Source organism: Microtus pennsylvanicus, chromosome 7 (assembly GCF_037038515.1).
Source record: "Microtus pennsylvanicus isolate mMicPen1 chromosome 7, mMicPen1.hap1, whole genome shotgun sequence".
Taxonomy (NCBI): Eukaryota; Metazoa; Chordata; class Mammalia; order Rodentia; family Cricetidae; genus Microtus; species Microtus pennsylvanicus.
This window is the reverse complement of record NC_134585.1, coordinates 106,055,915-106,077,623: the sequence shown is the minus strand read 5'-3', so window position 1 is coordinate 106,077,623 and position 21,709 is coordinate 106,055,915. Positions and strand designations below refer to the sequence as shown.

Below are 21,709 nucleotides of genomic sequence, written 5' to 3'. Positions count from 1 at the left end.
GGGTGGCTCCCTTCCGGGGCCCTGAGCCACTCCGCTCATGGGCTGAGGACTTGGCTAGCTAATGCTTCTTCAGCTCTGAGATTATTGTGGGCCGAACAAGAATCATTATTTTTCAGAAAGATTGGTTTTGTTTTATGTGTATGACTGAATGCCATCATGTATGTATCTGTATTACATGTGTGTTTACTGTCATTGGAGGCCAGAGTAGGGTATTGAATCTCCTGGAACTGGAGTTAGATAGTGGTGAGCCTTCATGTGGGTGCTGGGAACAGACTCTGGGTTATCTGCCAGAGCAGCAAGAGATCTTAACCACTGAGTCATCTCCTCAGCCCTGACAATCAATACTAACCATCCCAGAACCCCTCACCAGAGAGACACTGAAGTTTTCATCATCTGAGAATCAAGGATTTCAACACAACAAAAAGCTACAAAGAATGCCTACACAGAGAAAATATCTTATAGAGCCATTTCAAACAAAAGGGTTAAAATAGCAAGCAGCCATGCATGCTGAAGGTGGAGGCGTTTGTGACCCTGGTGCGCAGCTGTAAGCCTGTAGTTTTCCGAGGCTCTCACGTTTACAGTCACAGTACGCTTTAACTCATGACCTCGGAGAGTCAGGAATAGTAAAGAAAATCAGGAGGCTGTGGCTCTGTGGAGCGGTTTCCTTTACACATAGGATGCAAGAAAGGAGGTGAAACCTTTTGTCTCCTTAACCACAGGATGTCAGAAAGCGGGTGAAACAGATCACTGAAGGGGAGGTGAACCGCTCAACCCTACAGGGAAGCCTGCTAAAACAGGGAGAATTCACAGGCTCAACCCTGCAGGGAAGCCTGCTAAAACAGGGAGAATTCACAGGCTCAACCCTGCAGGGAAGCCTGCTAAAACAGGGAGAATTCACAGGTTTGGGAAGTTCCTGAAAGTGACCAGGTTCATTAGACCCCTCATTTACCAAATGTGGGTTTTTTTGGTTGTAGTCAAGACCACCTACAGACACTTGTAGACAAGCTGAGCTGCCTAGAAAAATCAGAGGCCAGATGAACTGCCTGCAAGAGGCCCGACCATCTGAGCTGCCTGGAAGGGACACTCTGCCCTGTTGAGCTGGCTGCGGGTTGTGCAGTGTGCTCTAGGTTCCCAGCTTTTGTGAGCTGTCACCCGTGCTGGGGTGGGCTTTGGTGATGCAGCTGCCTGTGAGTCATTTCTGCTCCTGTAAGTGACCCCTCACCCCCATATTCTTGTAAGTAACTCTTATAAAGCTCATTGGTTCACCACTTTGGACTTTGGTGGTATCTGTCCTTCTGTCTCCTATGGGTTCCCTATCTAGGGTGAGTAGATAGATGTTTGTCTACATCTCTCTAAGAATATTGTCATAACACAAGTGCTTGCCTAACATGCATAAGGCCCTGAGTTTGATTCCCAGCAACACACACACACACACACACACACACACACACACACACACATTCTATTGATTCTCTTATCAATGGTACGATTCTACACTCTGTTGCTGAAGACACTACACACTTGATCACAGGACATGGAGAAATCAGCCTGGAACTGCTTTAGAAACTTTCTGCCTTTCACGGTAACAGAAGGGTGATTTCATGCAGGGTGCTGGGGAGGGGAGGGTGGAGAAAAGACATCAATAGCTGTATTCAATATGATCTCTGTGAGCTACAATAATAACCAGCCTGGCAAGATATGGCTGTAACAGTGTAATATTATGGGGGTGAACAGGTTATTTCTGATTGGACCAAGGCCTAAGGAGGGGTAACTCATTTGTGATACTGTAAATACAGCCAAGAATCCGCTGCTGGGGCGCTGATACGGGCCCTAGAGAAGGACATATGACTACTACTTTGATAAATGGACACAGTTTCAACTTGCCTTCTGAATACATATCTCTATACCCAAAGGCTAGCACAGCCCTTAGTCCCCGTTAAAGAAGTTTCTTACTGGAGTGGACGGTGATTCACAAGTCCAGGTGTAGAACGTGTCTATGAAGCGCTCTGCTATCAATGGGACATCTATATCACGTAATCGCAGGGAACCCTGTGGAAGAGGGGACAGAAAGATTGTAAGAGCCAGAGGTTGGGTAGGCCAGGTTGAAACAGTGTCTTGGGACGTGACGGGACCGCAGCAGGAACTCCTAGCCGGTGTGGTCGCCTGCGCAAGATCAAGCCAGTCAATAGTCCAGCCTGGAGGGGGGAGGGGCACTCCAGACCTCACCCTTAGCTGAGGCGCTCTTGGCAGTTTTCTTTAGGGGCGTGGTCTCCAGCGGATTGACCGTGTTGCAGGGCAAGGCCTCACCCATGTGCTTGTGGGCAGCTCTAATTAGACCGGGTGGGTTACAAAAACAAACCCTGGTGGATTAGAAAAGGGACTTGAAGTTGAGAGGGAAATGTGGGTGATGTTCTGGAGGAGTTGAGGAAGGGGAGTGAGGTATAAATGGTCAAAATATAATATATGCACTGATAATTCTCAGAGAATGAATAAACAATTTTAAAAATTAGGTTTTTTTTTTTTTTGGATTTTTTCGAGACAGGGTTTCTCCGTAGCTTTTTGGTTCCTGTCCTGGAACTAGCTCTTGTAGACCAGGCTGGCCTCGAACTCACAGAGATCCGCCTGCCTCAGCCTCCCGAGTGCTGGGATTAAAGGCATGTGCCACCACCGCCCGGCTTAGGTTTTTTTTTTTAAAGGTGGTTATGGTAGTATACACTTTACACCTTCAATCCCAGCAGAGGCAGTTGGATCTCTAAGTTCAAGGCCAGTGAGGTCTACAAAGTGAGTTCCAGGATAGTCAGGGTTACACAGAGAAACTCTGTCTCTAAAAATAAGCAAAACCACAAGTTTTTAAAAGATAAAGCCACTTTACTGGGAAATAAAAACATCACATAGCTAATTTAAGGAAGCCATTCAAACCCTTTCCTGGCCCCCATAGGCTTCTAGCCATATTATAATGCAGAAATGCATTAAGTCCAATTTTATAAGTCCCCACAGTCTCTAACCATCTCAGTCAACCCTGTAAAAATTCAATACGCAAAGTCTCTTTTGAGACTTATGGCAATCTCTTAACTGTAATCCCCTATAAAATCAAAACGAAAAAGCAAATCTCGTACTTCTAACATACTGTTTGATTGAAATCTCCAGCCCAGCCCTACTTCTTCATCTCCGAACCTGCCTTCTGAGAAAAACTGCCAAGTGTGGAGGCAGCTCCTCTCCTGAAGCTGCTAGTTAGCTCCTCAATCTCTGCCCCAAGTGTTACAATTGGGCACAAAAGAGCCAGTCAGTAGTGATCCGCCTCCTCCCACAAAGCCACACCCACTTCAGCAAGACCACACCTCCCAAGAGTGCCACTCTCTGTGACCCTATGGGGCCATTCTTTCAAACCACCACATTTACTTATTTCATTTTATTTATTTGTGTGTGTTGTATATGTTTATATGTTTGGATGCATATATAGGCGTGTGTGTTCTTCTTCAGTGGCTTTCCTCCTTACATATGTGAGACAGGGTGTCTCACTGAACCTGGAATTCCCAGATTCAGCTAGATGGGATGGGATGGACAGCATCTTTAGGGCGTTGCCTGTCTCCATCCTGCTGGCACTGAGGTTCCAAACGTGAAATCCATGTCTGGCTTTTGTGTGAGGTCTTGGGAACCTGATCAGGTTCTCATACTCACGCAGCGATGGAGGCAAATCCTCAGTGCCCTCGGTATTTCTTAGCCCAATCAAGTCGACACTGGTCGAATGTCTTTTTGCTGGAAGGTAAACTGTCAGTCACTATCAACTTTCTGTGCACATGGACAAAGAGGCTCTAACGGTCTGCAAGGAGGTAGGCAAAGCAGACTGAGCTTGGAAGATTTATTCCTAGGATGTTTGGATGACAGTTGTGAGGTGTGGGAGGATGGTGACTCAGTTTTCCCCAGGTGTCTTTCCATGGGTTCTTGCACAGGTCATGCCTGGTTTTAAGACGGAGCATTCTAGAGACAGGAGGGTAAGCTGCCAGTTCCTTCCATGCTGGGCCTAGAAATGGGTACACTAGTCACTGAGGAACTCACAAGACCCAGGTCTGATGTGGGAGTTTCCAGATGGAGATCCAGTGTCTCAGGAGGCAGAAGCAGGAGGATCAGGAACCTGCGGTAGCCTGGGCAAGACTGGCAACACATTGAAACCCTGTCTCCAAAACAAAGAAATTCATCCAATAAAATGCATATAACTTCCAAAGGACATGAACTAGAGCACACTCCTCAATAGAAGGGTTGAAGAATGTGGGAATTTTAACTTGTCAGTTTTCTTTTTATCTACGCACTATTTACGGCTTTTCTTATATGCAATAATAAAATCATTCTCTCAAGACCACCACATGCCTCATTTTGTTATGAGCACCATATTTACGTTAGCATCCAGGATAACCTTTATTTTATTTTTAAAATTTGAGACAGGGTGGTCCAGGCTAGTCTTGAACTCCTAAATCCAGGGCTCTATTGATTCACCTGCCTCAGTCTCCCAAGTAACTTGATTTCCTACTGCATGTCAGATGCCTTTACACACTGGTTGGTCTACAAGGCTACAAGAGGACTGTTTTTTTTCTCACTCAAAACAGAATTTGATCCATTACTTGTTCAATAAAGCTATTTGTGAAATAGATAATCTTAGTTGTTTTTTTTTTTTTTTTTTTTTTTTTTTTTTTTTTTTTTTAAAGATGAGGTTTCTCTGGGTATCCCTGGCTGTTCTGGAACTCACTCTGAAGAGCAGGCTGGCCTGGAACTCACAGATCTGCCTGCCTTTGCCTTCCCGTGCTGGGATTAAAGTGTTGTGCCACCACTGAGCAGTTTATTTTTATTTTTTTCAGAAGACATTTTTTGAAAGTTTAGGGAGCAAAAGTAAACTCAGTACCTGAGGTTAAATTATTGGACATCAAATTCAACACGGTCTTCATCTCAGTGGGACTTACACTATGCCGAGGAAGGTGAGTTATGTTGACAAAGGCTACAGTCAAACGAAGTCTATACTAAGGCGTTGGCTGTGGAAAGGAACAGACGCAGCTCACAGCTTGAAGTCTGGAGTCTGGTGGTGGTTCAGATTTGGGAAGGGCAGAGCAAAGAGAAGCAAGGATAATTTTCAGGCTTGGGAACTGAGCTCAGAGCCTTGTAGAAGTCCAGGAGAGGATAACATAGGCAAATGAGGAATTTACACCCATAAATGGGTCAATTAGCAAAAATTCTAGATCCGTCTGCTGTGAAAAAAAAAAAACCAACCAGAGATGAAATATTTCAAAATAGGAATCTAGGTTTATGCTTTCAGAGGTTTCAGTCCAAATTTTGATGGCCCCACACTTTGTGACTGAGGTGTTTGGTTGGAAGTGTCACCCCAGCCCCTGGCACCCCTATACCCAGAGAGTCTGGGGATGTTTGGGTGTAAAGTTCCATCCCAAGTCCCCTCCCCTGGAAGTTGTCTCAGTCCAGACTCTACCCCCGAGAAAGCCAGCCAAATGATGACCCCCTTCTTGGAGATGCTCAAGACCACTCCCACAGGATATTTAAACAGCAACCAAGACAACAAACACGTGGTTTCCTGGTCTTTCACATCCATGTCCTCTCTGAGGGCCTGGAATGCCACCTGGGAGCACCTGGGTTTTTTCCTAATTCGGTTTGATTGGGTCTGATTCGGATTATCTCATCAGTGGAGAGGCTTATGGGAGTGCAAAAATGTAGGGCCCCTGGTCTACCCTTGTTCTTGGGGTTCATCTTGAGGACAGTTTCTGGTCAGCCAGCTAAAGCATTCTGTTTGTTCCTGTGCTCCTTCTGCCCCGCCTGGTGATTAGCTGTAAGGCATTGTTGACTCCATCTTTGGTGTGGTAATTTCCCACCTGCTCTGGCAGAAATCCTTGTGCAGCAGCTAGGTATATGAGGATCTCCCCAAGGTTGAATAAATGGCATTTGGCATTTGGCTGATCTCCTTTTGAATGACCCAGGTCTCTTTGTGTGTTCTTTCAATCTCCAGGCCCTTGCCCGGTTCGCGTAAGGTACAGTGGCGTGCAAACTGTACCGAGGGGGTAACACAGAATCGGGTGTTACACAAAAACTTTTCAGTAAGGTAGAATGCTATAATAATCGGACCATGTAGTAAAGGTCAGCTTCCATGGTGACCTCGTGGAAGCCAGAAAGCAGGGAGGAAGAGGCGCACTTTCAGGGAATGACTTCTCCCAGTTAGGACCCTCCTGTAATGATTTCAGCCATATAAGGGTTCTAGGGGCCATGCATGTGCAGACAAGCCCTCAGGCAGAAGTGCATAACGGGCACCCTCCTAGGATGTTAAAGGGCCCATGTGATCAACATATGACTCAGCTAAGCCCTTGCGTGCATGTGAGAGCCCCCCTCAGTCATCTGCCTATGACATAGCCATGTCAACCCCCTGTGCGCATGCGCTAGGCAGCTTTTAAAAGCTGGATGCGCCATCTTCCTCTCTCTCTCTCCCTCTCTCTCTCCCTCCCTCCCTCCCTCCCTCCCTCCCTCCCTCTCTCTGCACACTGACTTCCCCAGGCCTGTGCACGCCCCCTCTAATAAACTCCTAAGCTGGTTTGTTGCGTGTTCCTTCTCATCCATGACAGTTAATTTCACCACCTCTTAGCCTATTCAGCTAATTAATTCATCAATGGGTCATTAACAACCCCGCCACCCTCAGCCAGTTACTTCTCGATAGTGACACCAGCTGGATCCGGTCCTTCAATACAGGAGCCCTTGAGGGAAGACACTTCTGGAGGGGTGGTTTTTTCCTGGGCCAGACCAAACGGAATGTTAGGTGCTCACCTAGGTCAGAGATTTAATTCTTTTTTTTTTTTTTTTTTTTTTTTTTGGTTTTTCGAGACAGGGTTTCTCTGTGGTTTTGGAGCCTGTCCTGGAACTAGCTCTTGTAGACCAGGCTGGTCTCGAACTCACAGAGATCCGCCTGCCTCTGCCTCCCGAGTGCTGGGATTAAAGGCGTGCGCCACCATCGCCCGGCCAGAGATTTAATTCTTTTGTCCAGAAAGAACTACTTTTTCCTCAGTGAGCCTCACTGTTGCTGTCTCACAGATAAAATACCCTGACAAAAGCCATTCAAGCAGGGAAGGAAGGGATTATTTTTGCCCCAAATTCCGGGTTCCAGCCCTTCTCCCCAACCCCATCCCTTGGGGAAGTCCCAGGAGCAGGAGTTTGAGGAATGAATGCTTGCCTCAGCTGTCTCTTTCATCCAGTTGAAGACAGGAAGGAATACCTCCACCTGCAGTGGTCAAGCCTTTCCTTCTCAACCGAGGGAATCACAGCAATCCCCCACCAAGGGCACGCTCTGGGGTTCTAGACCGTGTCAAGGTGACACCACTTACCAGCACACCTCCCTAGTGCTGAGGTCACCTATTTGAACTGCGCGTGTGCCAAGCCTCCAGGAGTCTCTCAAACTGTAATGACACGCAATCCTATCTATGAAGCCCGGTTCACACATTTTTCCTCCATACACTCTAAGCTCTAAAATGCTGAAAACAAGATGTAATTTATCTTTGTGCTACCCTGTAACCATCAACATTACAATATTGCATCGTGCACTCAGTGAGCATTTGAATGGTTCATATTTCATGTGTGGCTTTTCGTTAGTACCTGAAGCTGCTCTTGAATTTTTGATCCTTATCTCCAAGTGCTGGTACCACGGGCATGGCAATATCATGTTCAGCTCATTTATGATATATTAGTAGCCTATTGACTAGTCAACACAAACTTTGGGATAAATTAATAAATGAATTTGAGACAAGGGTCTTATGCTGCCCAGGCTGGCTTCCAACAATGTTGTTGATGATGATTTTGAATTCCTGATTCTGACACCACCTTCCACTTGAGGTGCTGGGATTACAGCAATGTGCCTTCACACCTGCCTCAGTTTTTACTTTTAAAGCCGGTCCTCCCCACCCCGCCCTCTCCTCATCTCTTCTTTGATAGCATACAGCGTGTGTAAAGTTGACGGAAAAGAGGCCATAACACGTTTTCTGAGATCAGGTAATTCTTAAAGTGTACGTGGTTAAAAAAAAAAAAAGTTGAGCGTTGGAAGCTGAAAGAATATAAGAGCTTAGGTGTTTAGGTCTGTACTCCATTTTTTAAAAATTGAATTATGTATTCTTTTGGTGACCAATTACTTGAGTTCTTTGTATATTTTGGAGATCAGACCTCTGTCTGATGTGGGGTTCGTGAACCACAATCCCAGAGAATTTAGACAGCAATGAGGACACTAAGAGAGGCTTACAGAGATCTAATCTACATGGGAAGTAGAAAGTAGAAAAAGACAAGATCTTCTGAGTAAATTGGGAGCATAGGGACCTTGGGGGAGGGTTGATGGGAGGAGAGGAGAGGCAGGAAAAAATGTAGAGCTCAAAAAAAAAAAAGAAAAGAAAAGAAAAGAAAAAGAACAAAAAGGCTTAGGTGACTGGGACTCAACTTTCCCCAGTTTACGGTCCCTAGAAGGCCCTCGCGCCATAATTGCTCCGGGCCAGCCGGCTCGCGCTGAGCCCACCCGCCTCTTCCGTGGCCTGCCATTGGCCCGGGGCGTTCTCCACGTCTCTACCGGGCACGCGGAGCCTCGCAGCCGGGTCGCCTCGATCCTAACAGCCGCCAAGGTCGCAGCAGCCCGGCCGCTCGCCGCCCATCTGGGCCGCACCCAACAGTCGCGGTAGGGGCCAGGTCGCCGCAGCGCGAGGGCCTGGGATGCGGAGGGGCTGAGAGCCGTGGTCGCCAAGGTTCGGACGAGATGGAAAATGTCTTCGGGGCATGCGCCACAGCGGCCGTTAAGTGACCCAAAACCGACGCCGTGGAGTCGGCAGCCGGGAGGCATGGGGCCCGAGCGTGGCCGGGCTCCGCACGCCCAGCGGGGACCCTGAGGGCGGAGAGCGCACGCGCACGGCGCCAGGGCGGAAAGGTGCGGCCAGCCAGGTGCGGAAAGCCGGCGTGGAGCAGCGCGGCTGCGCGGAAGGCAGGGGCGGGGCCGCAGCTACACGGGAGTGGGCGGTGCTTGGTCTGCCTAGCGGGCTTTTCAAGGGTGGATTCGCTCCTTGTCCCTGGGTGAGTGATGCTGCGGGTGGATGCCAGCGACAGAGGGAACACTGACGCCCACACCCCCAACTGAGGTTCGTACCCAACAGCTGGTGGTTGAGATCTTGCCTACTTCCGACTAAGTGATAGAAACGTGTGTAGTAGAATACCAACATTCAAGTCCGAGGCCTGATTGGGTCAGTGTTGCAGCATCACTGGCTTATTAATGTCAGCCCTTCCACCCACCCCCAAGTTTTATTTGGCGGTGCCTAAAAGTTACTGAAAGCAGTATTTGCTTGAGGTTGAGAATTCGAGGTTGACCTTGAACTTCTTTGTGCCCCCGGGTCTGGTTTTATGCGGTGTTGGGGATTGGATATACTTCATGCATGCTAGGTATGCATTCTACCAACTGATGAGCCTCCATCCCCCGAGGTCGAGGATCTTAGCAATAAGTTTGTATCATCCGGAACTGGTTATGGTCAAACAAGAGTAGCAGCGCTCTTTGCCGAGCTGGAACTTTGAGACCCTATCGTCAGTGTCTCAGTATTTACTGCCTGAATTCTGTGGGCCAGTGGTAGGTGGGAAGGCCAACACCTACCCCTTTTCATCTGGGCCATCATTTCTTCTAGGCGTCTCGTGTGAAAAGGGAGCATTTGGCATTTACAGCTGAGTTGCTGCTGAGTCTCTGATACAGAGCCCGGAGGATAAATCTGCATTATCACTATTATTATTTTTGTCGCAACGGAAGTTGGAAACAAAATGGAAGTGGCAGAAAAGAACATACCGGTAAATGTCACCCTTCTCACTCACCTACAGCGGTGTCGGAGGGGTGGACGGTGGAGAAATGACAAATTATCCTATTTAGGCCCCTGCTTCCCCTGAGGTGTGAACTAAAAAAGATTGACATCAATGATCAGTGAAAATTTCACATTTGATGTATAGTAAGTAAAAATACAGATGTTAGTTATTAAAAAAATACCTCTAGACATGCAAATGGGTCACCCTGGAGATTCTATTTTCCTTTTCTTTCCCTGGGTTGTTTAAAGTGTAAAGTCTTCTATCTGAGGAGGTCTGTTGAGGCCTGAGACTTGGCATTTCTCTGAGTTTCCAGGAAGATGCTATACTGGTTTAGGGACCACACTTGGAGACCTAAGCTGAACATCCCTGCTGTGCAGTATTTGGGCACTTGAGGAAGGCACCACACCTTCCATTGATTAATGTTAGCACTAACAAGTGTGAAATCTGGGGTTCAGAGAGAGAGTGAGAGCTAGCGGGCAGGGGCTTGGTTGCGTGTGTGGGGTAGGTTTTGTTGTATTGCTGGGGATGGAAGCCAGGGCCTCGCTCATGCAAGACAGGTGGTCACCACTAATCTAAATCCCAGCCACACTTGACTTTGCGTTTATTGGAAATCATTGGATATCATTGCTCTAGGTACAGGTTTAGTCTGGTTCACTTCTTTCCAGCACTGACAGGAATAGTAGGCACAGCTAACATTTCTTTTTCTTCTGGACCTGCTAAAAAAGGCTATTCTGATTTAGGACTGTGGCAGTAAAATCATTGCAGTAGGGTTTAACTCAGCCGAGGATGGAGAAACCTATATAGATAGAGACGTGTAAAAGGAAGAGGGGATGGGAAGAGGGTATGTGCCTAGAAAATTAAGAGGAAATACCATCTAGAATCCAAGCTTTAGATGGTGAAGGGTGCTCAGGTGTCAAGAGTGGGAAATTCACCTTAAACTGAGTTCAACAGTTCTTGCTAAAACTGGTCTATGCCCTCCACAGCCTGGGATTCAGACCCTGAATCAAAGCCCGGTAGAGAAGGGGCCTTAGAGGTTTGAGCAAAGATTGGGAGCTGAGGGAGTTTGTGGTCTGCCCAGTGTCTCCTCACCTCTGGTCTGTCTGGACCACAGTCTTTGGCAGTTCACACAGTAAAACAACCTCTGCAGATTAGCTACGGAAGCATAAACCCAGCTATAGCATGCTGAAAAGAGGGGGTGTGGTGGGGAGGAGAGGGAAGGGGGTGCTGCCCTATGACTTGAGGTTGAAGCTGTGTGGAGGTTGTTGTTGCCCAGTTAATTGTGGAGAAGAAATTTTCTTTGTTTTCTTCTTAAATATCTAAAGTCATGCGTGAGAACTTGTTGTTTACAATCTTTCAGTGCAGCAGTGTGGTTGGAGGTAATTTTGAAGAGGTTTGTCCAGAGAGGGTGATTAGGTTTAAACCGCCATTATACAAACAACGGTACCAGTTCGTTAGAGATTTAGTGGATCGCCATGAACCCAAGAAGGTAATTATCTTTTTTTTAAACTGCTAAGATTGCCCTATTAAAGTGGTTTATCAAATATGCTCATAAGGATAGACTTCTCCCTTCCTCCCGGTTTTAGGGTTACAGACAGGAGCATTGACATGCGGGACAAGCACTCTACTGCTAAGCAACCTCCCGTGCCTGCGGCAGACTTGAGTGATTTGGGGTGGTGGATAGAAGTATGGTACATTGTAATACAGGTAGAGAACGGTCAAAAAGAAGAAAAGATGGTTTTCTGTGGTTTTGTTGTGCTGTTTTGTCTGGCTTCTAATTCATACTCAAGTCAACCCCTGCCTCAGCCTCTTGAAGCAGAGATCATTGCAATAGCGAGGAGACCTTAAGGCCAGTGCTCCACGTGTTTCAGAGTTAAGCCGTTGTTGTTTTTTTTTTTTTTCTTTTTCAACCACGGGGTGACCAAAGTCACAAGTTGGGAAAGCCTTTATGATAGTCCCATAAGGGCCAGCAGGAATAAAAAGTCTCAGTTTAATTTGGTTTTTGTGTATACAATCCTACCTCCAAAGATCCTTGCATAAAATAACTTTATGTTTTCCCTACTGATTCACAGTCTCCCACTGAGGTGCGTGCACGAGCACATGCACACATGTATGTGGGTGGAGGCCCAAAAAAGGCCAACATGGGTGTCTTCTCTGTCACTCCCTACCTTGTGTTTTTTTTGAGATAGGTTTCTCACAGAACCCAGATCTCTCAGATTTGACTAGGCTATAAATAGGGTTATAGACACGTTCTCTCACATCTGACTTTATATGGGTGTCGGGGCTCTGAACTCCGGTCCTTATTCTTGCACTCACTAACCTGAACCGTTTTCCCGGGCATCCTCTAGTTTTAAGAGCTCCTACTTTTCTGGCTATGAATGTTGTGCAAATGATGCTGTGTCTCATCTATAGGTTGCAGACCTGGGATGTGGTGATACCAAGCTCCTAAAGCTGCTAAAAATCTATCCATGCATTCAGCTGCTTGTTGGGGTAGATATCAGTGAAGAAAAATTACATTCAAATGGGTAATACTTCTAGTGCTATGGTTTGGATGTGTTTCATCTCCCAAAAGTGCTTGTGTTGGAAGCTTGTCCCCAGGGTGGTAGTAGAACTGTCGCCAGGTGGGGTATAGTCTTAGGTCATGGGGGCTCTCACCTAAGAGATGGACCCTTCCTTTTTTTTTGAGACAAGATATTATGATATAGCATAAGTGTCCTTGGCTTAAATTTGCGTGTGCCACCATGCCTGGCTTTAATGCCTTTCTCCTAAATGGTGGGTTGAGTTTCATGGCCGCGACAGTTCCAAGGGAGGGTTGTAGCTTACATTTGGTCCCTCCACACCACATTCACCGTTCTGCTTCTCTGATACATAGATTTCTAGATTGTTTTGAACCTGCTCTTCTAAAGAGCTGAAATGTCTTTGTTCCAAAGAGAGGCAAAGTGTGGCAATGAGAACAGTGTGGGAAATTTAAAGTCATGTTTAGTAACCTCACTTCCCACCATGGAAGGAAGCTGCCCATGGCCTAGTGTTCAGTACCAGAGAAAAACAGGCGGAGTGGGACTCACATCAGGGGATCTGGGTTCTGCAGCTCTGAGAACTCCTTCTCTTATTACCTCTGTGGTGCTGGGAATCACAGCTGTGAGTCCACACACACACCAAAGCAGGACCTTGAGTCTCAGGGCCTCTCCTCATACAGCTAGGTGCACGCTCTGCTCTGAGCCGTACCCCCAACCCAGATTGCTAAGTCGGTTGTTTCCTGATGCTGCTGACTGATGATTGTTCTCTTGCAGGCATTACTTGTCTCCCTACCTGGGAGAGTTTGTAAAACCCCGAGATCTAGATTTGACTGTCATCTTGTATCATGGCTCTGTTGTGGAGAGAGACTCTCGCCTGCTTGGATTCGATTTGATAACATGCATTGAATTGTAAGTCTGGAAGTTGCATCGGCTCTCCACTTTGGAAAATGTGAAGGAATTAGCCTCAGTAATCAATGTCATTATTTGTAAAATGATCACAACTCATCAGCTGGGAATATTTTTTTTACTGTTAGTATTTTCTTAGGAATTCCAAGAATGAAGATAATTCCAGAAACAGACATTCATATACTTGCCATACGGCCACCTGTGACTGCTTTATTCTGGTCCTTGTCATATACGTATGCATCCTCTCCCTCCACATGGTGCTTTGCCCCCTGAAATAATTAAAAGATTATATACATAGGCCTTTACTTCTGTTGAAAAATTTCATTTGTGGGTCTGGAGAGATGTCTCAGTGATTAAGAACACTTGTTCTTGCATAGGATATGGGTTCACTTAGCACCCACACAGTAGCTAACATCCATCCATGGCTCCATTCCATGGGCACCAACTACCTCTTTTGACCTCTGAGGGTATATGGTTTGCAAGCAGAACACTCACAAGCATAAAAATAAATTCATTTGTACTTCTTTTATAATGTATCTTGCTTTTAGATTTTAATTCACTTTTTTTAAAAGATTTATTTATTAAGTATACAATGGTCTGCCTGCATATATCCCTGCAGACCAGAAGAGGGCACCATATCTCATTACAGATGGTTGTGAGCCACCATGTGGCTGGGAATTGAACTCAGGACCTTTAGAAGTGCAGCCTCTGAGCCATCTCTCCAGCCCCCCTTTAATTCACTTTTAAGTGTATAAGTGTTTGCCTGAATGTATGTCTTTGTGCCATGTAAGTGTGAGAAGGATGGAAGAGGGACTGGATTCTCTGGGACTGGAATCACAGACAGTTGCAGTTGTGAGCCACCATCTAGATGGTGGGAATCAAACTCTGGTCCTCTGGAAGAGTAGCCAGTTCTCTTAACCACTGAGCCATCTCTCCAGCCCCTGTGTAACACAGCCCAGCATGGTCTCAAACTTGCTCTATATAATCTTGAATGTCTCATCCTTCTGCCTCTACCTTCCCAAGTGCTGGGATTAGAGGTGTGTGCCATGCTCAGTTTTATGTGGTGCTAAGGATCGAAATCAGGGCTTTGTGCCCTTTAGGGTTTCTCTTGCTGTGATTTGTAGTCTTACTGCGTTGCGATCAGACAGGACGCAGGGAATCATTTCAGTTTTTCTGTACTTTTTAAGACATGCTTGGCGTCCTAATTCATGATCTACTTTAGAGAAAGTTCCATGGGCTTCTGGAAAGAATGTTTATTCCGCAGTGTTTGAATGGAATATTCTATAGATTGTATGTTAAGTCCTTGTGATCTATGAGTCATTTAATTCAGGTATTTCTTTTGTTGGGATGGTCTGTCAGTTGGTAAGAGTCGGGTAGTGGTGATACTTCTGTTGTGCTGGGGTTAATCTGTGATGCCAGACTTAGTAGTATTTGGTAATGTCTTCAAAAATAATCCTTATCTTTTGAGATTAATATAATTATGTTGCTCCACCCGCTGCTCTTCCCACCAAGTCTTTCCATGAATCGTATTGTTTGAGGTGTTGGGGATCTGATGCAGGGCATTGCCGCCGAGCCCCAGCTCCAGTCCTGTCGTATGTTGGGGATCTGATGCAGGGCATTGCCGCTGAGCCCCAGCTCCAGTCCTGTCATATGTTGGGGATCTGATGCAGGGCAATGCTGCCGAGCCCCAGCTCCAGTCCTGTCGTATGTTGGGGATCTGATGCAGGGCAATGCTGCCGAGCCCCAGCTCCAGTCCTGTCGTATGTTGGGGATCTGATGCAGGCATTGCCGCTGAGCCCCAGCTCCAGTCCTGTCGTATGTTGGGGGATCTGATGCAGGCATTGCCGCTGAGCCCCAGCTCCAGTCCTGTCGTATTTGTGTTATCACTTGTGGTTACAGACTTACAGATGTTGTGGGATGAGGTACAAGGTACTGGTGCTGGTACAAAGTGCCAGGCTCACTAATTCTTTCCGTTTGGTTCCATTTACTTAGGCTTTTCCTTTAGGTGTCGTCTGCTGGATGCATTTTTAATACAGTCCACTTGAGTACATTGGAGACCATGGCCTTCTACTCATAAATACCTATATGTTAAAGATATTTTCCTAAAACTTTTATTAGATTGTGTGTGTGTGTGTGTGTGTGTGTGTGTGTGTGTGTGTGTATGTGTGTGTTCCTGAACTCATGTTGTCAGGCTTGGAGGCAAGCACCTTTAGCTTGTTAGCCATATCGCAGGCTCTTAAATATCGTTTCTAAGAAGAAATGCTTTGGGTCAACGGGATGGTTCAGCAGGAAAAGTCACTTGGTGATGTAAGTCTACAGACCTGAGTTCAGTTTCCAGAACCCATGTAAAGGTGGAAGGAGAGAACTGGTTTTCAGTGTTGTACTCGGTCTTCACATATGGCACATGCATGTCCTCCCATCATACACACACAATAATAATAAATTAAAAACTAAGACGGTGTGCTTCCTCTTATGTAGCCATAGTATGTTGTGTTAAGAAATCTCCCAATGGCCAGGTGTCGTTCATGTCTTTAATCCCAGCACTCAGGAGGCAGAGGCAGGCAGATCTCTGTGAGTTCTAGGCCAGCCTGTTCTACAGAGTGAGTTCCAGGACAGCCAGAACTACACAGAGAAACTTTGTCTCGAAAAACCTAAAAAAAACAAAACAAAACAAAACCCAGGCTTACAATGATATGTATGGTATGTGATCATGTTATATAGTCCATATCCAACACTTAACAACTCAGTTGTTCTAATGATAGCTTTTATAGCTATTTTCAAGTCTAATTATCACTTAAAATGTGGCATTGTTTTATTTTTTTATTTTACACTTTGGTACTACATAGAGACAGGATCTCTCTGTGTAGCCCTGGCTGTCCTGGAGCTCACAGAGCTCCTTCTGCCTCTGCTGCCTGAGTGTTGGGATCAAAGGTGTACGCCACCACCTTTAGCCTGGGGATTTTAGTAGTGATGTCTTGGAGTGTCTATTAATCATCTCGAACAGGGTTGCTCAGTCTTTCTGCTTTCTAGAACATCCCTTAATCTGGATTCAGCATAGCATTTCAGCGTTAGATTTTGAGAATGTTTTTATTTTGGCGGGATGGAATGTTGATCAAGTGCTTCATACATGCTGAGCAGATGCTACAGCTCTGAACTACCTGCTGTCCCAGGGAACGTGTGTGGGTGTATGTACTCAAGAACGTAAATGCCTGGGAGCTGGAGACTACTTGATTTCCTTTGTCTCCCCCAGTTACTCTCACCTTGTACTTTGTTCATTCATTCGTTCATTTATTTATTTATTGAGATATGGCTTTTTCTGTGTAGTTCTGGCCATCCTGGAACTAGCTCTTGTAGTTGATCTTGAACTCAGGTTGATCTTGAACCCAGGTTGATCTTGAACTCAGAGATCTGCCTGCCTTTGCCTCCTGAGTGCTGGGAATAAAAGGCATGTGCCCCCATTCCTGACCACCTTGTGTTTTTGAGATGGGTCTCTCATTGACCCTGGATCTTGCTAGTTGTCTACACTGGCTAGCCAACAAGCCCAAGATTTTCTGGTCTTTGCCTCCCCAGCATTGGGGGTTAAAGATGTATGTTCCCATGCCAGATTTTCTGAGTACAGGGGATCTGAACTTAGGTCCTCATTCTTGCACACGTACATCCACATGTGAGTCCAGGTGTCCTGGGGGCCAGCAGAGGGTATTGGATTCCCTGGAGCTGTAGTTCCAGGTGGTTGTGAGTCACCTGACATGGGTGCTGGAAACCACACTTGGGTCCCCTGTGAGAGGAGCAAATGCTCATAATTGCCGACCTGTCTGGCAGTGTCCTGCCGTTTTTGAAAAGAAATCACAGAGGCAATGATGTGTTCTCGGGAAATTAAATCAAGGAATATACAAGTTGAGATACTTTTTAAAAAGGAATGTTGACATTCTACAGAGGGCACCGGAGGATGGATCTTAGTTGACGGATCACCCTGGGCAAAGCTGGGAGTGGGAAGGATTCAAACATGAGAACAGTTGATCATGGGTTGTGGGCTGCTGCATCATCAGAGAAGGGGTAAATCAACATCCAGGTAGGAATTATTTTTGCCGAGTCAATTAGGAGAATACACCCAGTGAAGCGCATTAATTCTGTCTTTCTTATCAACCATTTTAGAATAGAGCATTTGAATTCAGATGACCTGGCCAAATTTCCCGAAGTGGTCTTTGGATACCTGTCGCCATCCATGGTTGTCATCACCACCCCAAATGCTGAATTCAACCCCCTGTTTCCCACAGTGTCCCTGAGGGATGCAGATCATAAATTCGAGTGGAGCAGAAAGGAGTTCCAGACCTGGTGAGCTCAGAAGGGTTCTTTTGTTTGTTGTTGTTTGGCAGCAATCCTGTTATAGGAAGTAAGCTGCGCTATGTCTGTCTTATTCAAACTCTTAGTTTAGTCCAGCAAGTCTCCACGTGTGGCTCATGATGCAGCCGGATCACAAGGAAAGCAGCCCATTTGGGCCGCAGGAGAAAAGAGCGTGTGCCTAGTGGATGCTCTTTGGGAGGCACCTGTAGTGTTGGCATAGATTGAGAACCAGAGTGGGGAGGATGTGGGGTGTGAGGGGCACTCACGCCCATGCGTGGGGCGGCTTCTTGGCTTTACCCACACCTGCACGCTGCCCGTCCCGTAGCCCCCCTTTCCTCTTCCTGAGGTAACTTGGAAACCTAAGACGTGTCACTGCCTTTGTTCCCCACAGATGTCAGGTGTCCTGGTGACCCATCATACACTTGTGCAGGGATGCTTAACTTTGGAATTTTTTCTTTGTGATGATGTCTCATTATATAGCTCAGGCTAGCTTTAATCGCCTTATCCTTCTGCCTTTATCAAGTAACATGATAGGCATGCGCCTCCTTGCTTGGCTGAGAAGTCCTTTGATTCATATATTTTCTGTTTTTCCTAAAACTGCTGACAAGAAGTCACTTAAGAATTGTTTATTGATACCAGGCGGTGGTGGCGCACGCCTTTAATCCCAGCACTCAGGAGGCAGAGGCAGGCACATCTCTGAGTTTGAGGCCAGCCTGGTCTACAAATCGAGTTCTAGGACAGTCAGGGCTATTATATGAGAAACCCTGTCTTGAAAAGCAAAAAAAAAAAAAATGTTTACAAAGTTGTTTAACCAGAACTGTGTGTGCGGAGAAGTGACTTCTCTCTGTTGTCTGACATCAGGGCTTCACGGGTGGCGAACTGCTACAATTATTGTGTGGAGTTTACTGGGGTCGGGACACCCCCAGCTGGGTCTGAGCATGTCGGATATTGCACCCAGATAGGTGTCTTTAGGAAGAACAGCGGGAAGCTAGCTGAATCCCATGCTTCACAGCAGCATGACCGGCATGTGTACAAAGTTGTGAGTATTCCTGCGAAATAGAAGTCCATGGGTCACATGACGGGTGGTGAGACCAGGACTACAACTACGGCTGCCACCCACCACCCTGCCGCCATGACCACACGGCTACCACTCCTTCCTCCTCCTCCTCTTCCTCCTCTACAGCTGCCTCCCACCGCCCTGCCGCCATTACCACACGGCTACCACTCCTTCCTCCTCCTCCTCTTCCTCCTTATACCTAACCCTCCTCCTTGTCTTTTTTCCTTCCATCTTTCTCTCCCCTCCCCCCTTCTCCTTTTCCACATCACTAGTCCCTGAAGTAGAAAGCAGGATAAATGACATGCTTATTTGTTTCTCTTTCTTTTTTCTTGACAGGGTTTCACTATGTAGCCCTGGCTGGCCTAGAACTTCCTATGTAGCCCAGGCTGTCCTAGAACTTCCTATGTAGCCCAGGCTGGCCTTGAATACACAGAGATCTGCCTGCATCTACCTCCCAAGTGTGTGGGGTCAAAGGTGTGCACCACCACACCTGGCCAAGTGACCTAATTTTGAGGCTCATCTAGAAAGATGCTTCAGGCTCCATGAGTCCTGGCGGGGTCAGGGTCAGTCTGTGGCATCCTTTGAGACTGCCTGGCCCCTTGGCTTTATACGACAAAGAGCAGTTTACTGGAGGTCTTCTTAGGATGTTTCAGAGAGGACTCCTGCTGCTGCCTCCTTTGTAATCTCTCAGTGTTAGCAACAGTAAAGGGACAGCCAGGAACTGTTCCTCTCCAGCCCATGATGCACGAATGTATGCATATATACATACACACACATACACATACATAAACACACAGGCACTTTCACACATGAATGACAAAACTTACTTCGTCTTTCAAAAGAATCCATTCTTCTCTTGATGGAATCATTTTTATTTATTTTTGGTTTTCTTTAGCTTGTGTGTCACTTTGTTGCCTAGACTGGCCTTGAACTCTTGGACCAGCAGCTATCTTAGTCTTTCAAGGAACTCTGGGGTTATAGGCTTGTACCACTGATTCTAGATTGAACCAGTGTTTCTTTTTACACTAATTTCCATGTAATAGCAAGTAGAAACATTGGATTGTAGGTTCGGTTAGGCTTTCATCTTCTGTTAACTCCAGTCCCATCAGATCTAATGCCCTCTTCTGGCTTCAGTAAGCACCAGACATGCATATGTTGTATAGACGTACATGCAAGCAAAACACTCATACATACCAAATAATAAAATAAATCTTTTTTTTTAAAGGGGAGTACTGGGTTAGTGCCTGTTGGTAGAAACACTGCTGAGATTTAGTTGTCATCAGAATTGGAAGCAAAGCAGATACCTAGTATCTATGTATGTTTGATTTCCAGTGAGATTAAGGCTTTTACAATGCACAGCTTGTTACTGAATTGCTGATGGTTTAAACACACTTCGGTATTCTGTTTGGTTTTTCTTCCCTTAGGTTTATACAACCACCTACCCGAGTTTACAGCAGGAAAAGGTGCTCAAGTTTGTACTGGTCGGGGAGCTCCTGATACAAGTGGAACGCTTGAGACTGAGATACCAGCGGATGCTGAGGGAACAGGAGAAGGAACTGGGCCCTAAGCCAGGGCACACGGACTGCTCCCCAGCCCCTCACCTACTCTTGGGAGCAGTATTCACAGAGGCTGAAAAGGCCAGGATAGAAAATACTCCCCAGCCCTTCTGTGAAGGAGAGAAGTTTTTCATACCCCTGAGGAGACTGCTCGCTTATCCTAAGCTGCAGCACTTGTGTACTGACGAAGAGAGGATGCGGTCCCTCATTGCTGACTCGGTGTCCCTGAGCAGCGACGGTTCTGCTGTCGTGGTTGACCTGCACAATTCTTGGGATTATCGGCCTGAAGATAATTGAGCCAACTGGATTTTCCAAAGCTCAGAGTCTCGCTGAGAGTTGAGTTGTCTTGGAATTCAAACTTTTTTTTTGTTTTTGTGGTGCTGGGAATTGAACCCTGGGCCATTTGCATGGTAAGCAAGCACTTTGACACTCAGCTACATCCTCAGCCCTGGGATTTAAACTTTGCACAGTCATAATTCAAGTACTACTTTGAAAGTTTTAATACAAATCGGGTCCTGAACTGGTTGACAGACGTGCCTGGCGTAGACTGCTCTTCGCTGAGAAAGGGTTCAACTGGAAGGAGCTGCTTTCTTTAAACATTGGGTTTTTATTTTCCATTTAGTGTTTACAAGAACATTGGGTGTGGCCATGGGTGTGGCCATGTGTTAGTTTTATCCTCTCCCAGTTTTGGTGTTAGAGCCATATGTTGAATGTGACATTAAAACATTTAAATGCAATCAAAGCCACTTGAGAACCTTAGAGGCCCTTACCTATAATCCCAGCACCTGGATGGAGGACACAAGAGGATCATGGGTTTGAGGCCAGCCTAGACTGCATGGTGAGATCTCAGAAACAAAACCAGTTCCTCTGCCCAACTTTTCCCAGGGGTGATGTAGCTTTAAAATTTAGGATTATCCTTTTACTTTTCAAAAATATGTTAGATGAGAAAGGAACATGGGTGGTTTTTGAAGGCATCTGCAGTAATCACTGTCCGCATTATGTGGTGTGTGTGTGTGTGTGTGTGGTGTGTGTGTGTGGTGCTAGAGGTTGAACCCCAGAGCTTTGCACATTTAGGTAAGGGCTCTACCATTGAGCTACATCCTCACGCACTTATGAATACCCTCCCAAAGCTTTCTGACTGGCGTTGGGGTGGGAATAGCTGCAGAGAGAGAGAAATGTGGCTTTGTTTAAGGAAAGAGAAAAGGGGCCCCAAGGGGATATTCTTGTGTACCACATGGGAGTCCAGAGGTGTGTCAGCCAGGTATGGCTGCTCCACCGTGTCAGAGTCCCTGATGTCCATCTTGGTAACTGTGGCGGAGACGGTGGACTAACCTGGGGTTCCCACTTGCATAGCCTACACTAGCAGAAAGAAAGTGAGGAGGAGCTCCTTAGCTGCCCAGTGTGCTTTGTGGCTTATTTGCTAGGCAACACTGCTGCCACTTCCTATGTGACAGTAAAGGAAGTTGAGAAGTGATATTCTAAGAAGCCAC

General features: G+C 46.4%; 1 protein-coding gene across 2 annotated transcripts; it reads left to right on the top strand.

Annotated features, from left to right (window-relative positions):
* Window positions 1–8,499: 8,499 nt before the first annotated feature.
* On the top strand, window positions 8,500–21,573 carry Henmt1 (HEN methyltransferase 1). 2 transcript variants are annotated; one of them, XM_075979014.1, is made up of 8 exons: window positions 8,500–8,949; window positions 9,678–9,834; window positions 11,204–11,332; window positions 12,256–12,368; window positions 13,134–13,268; window positions 17,418–17,597; window positions 18,468–18,645; window positions 20,088–21,573. In XM_075979014.1, exons 2-8 carry the CDS (start codon window positions 9,808–9,810, stop codon window positions 20,514–20,516), a joined length of 1,191 nt encoding a protein of 396 aa, XP_075835129.1. In that variant the 5' UTR covers window positions 8,500–8,949; window positions 9,678–9,807; the 3' UTR covers window positions 20,517–21,573. The 2 variants fall into 2 exon arrangements, with proteins under 2 accessions (XP_075835129.1, XP_075835130.1); XM_075979015.1 differs by lacking the exon at window positions 11,204–11,332.
* The last annotated feature ends 136 nt before the right edge of the window (window positions 21,574–21,709 follow it).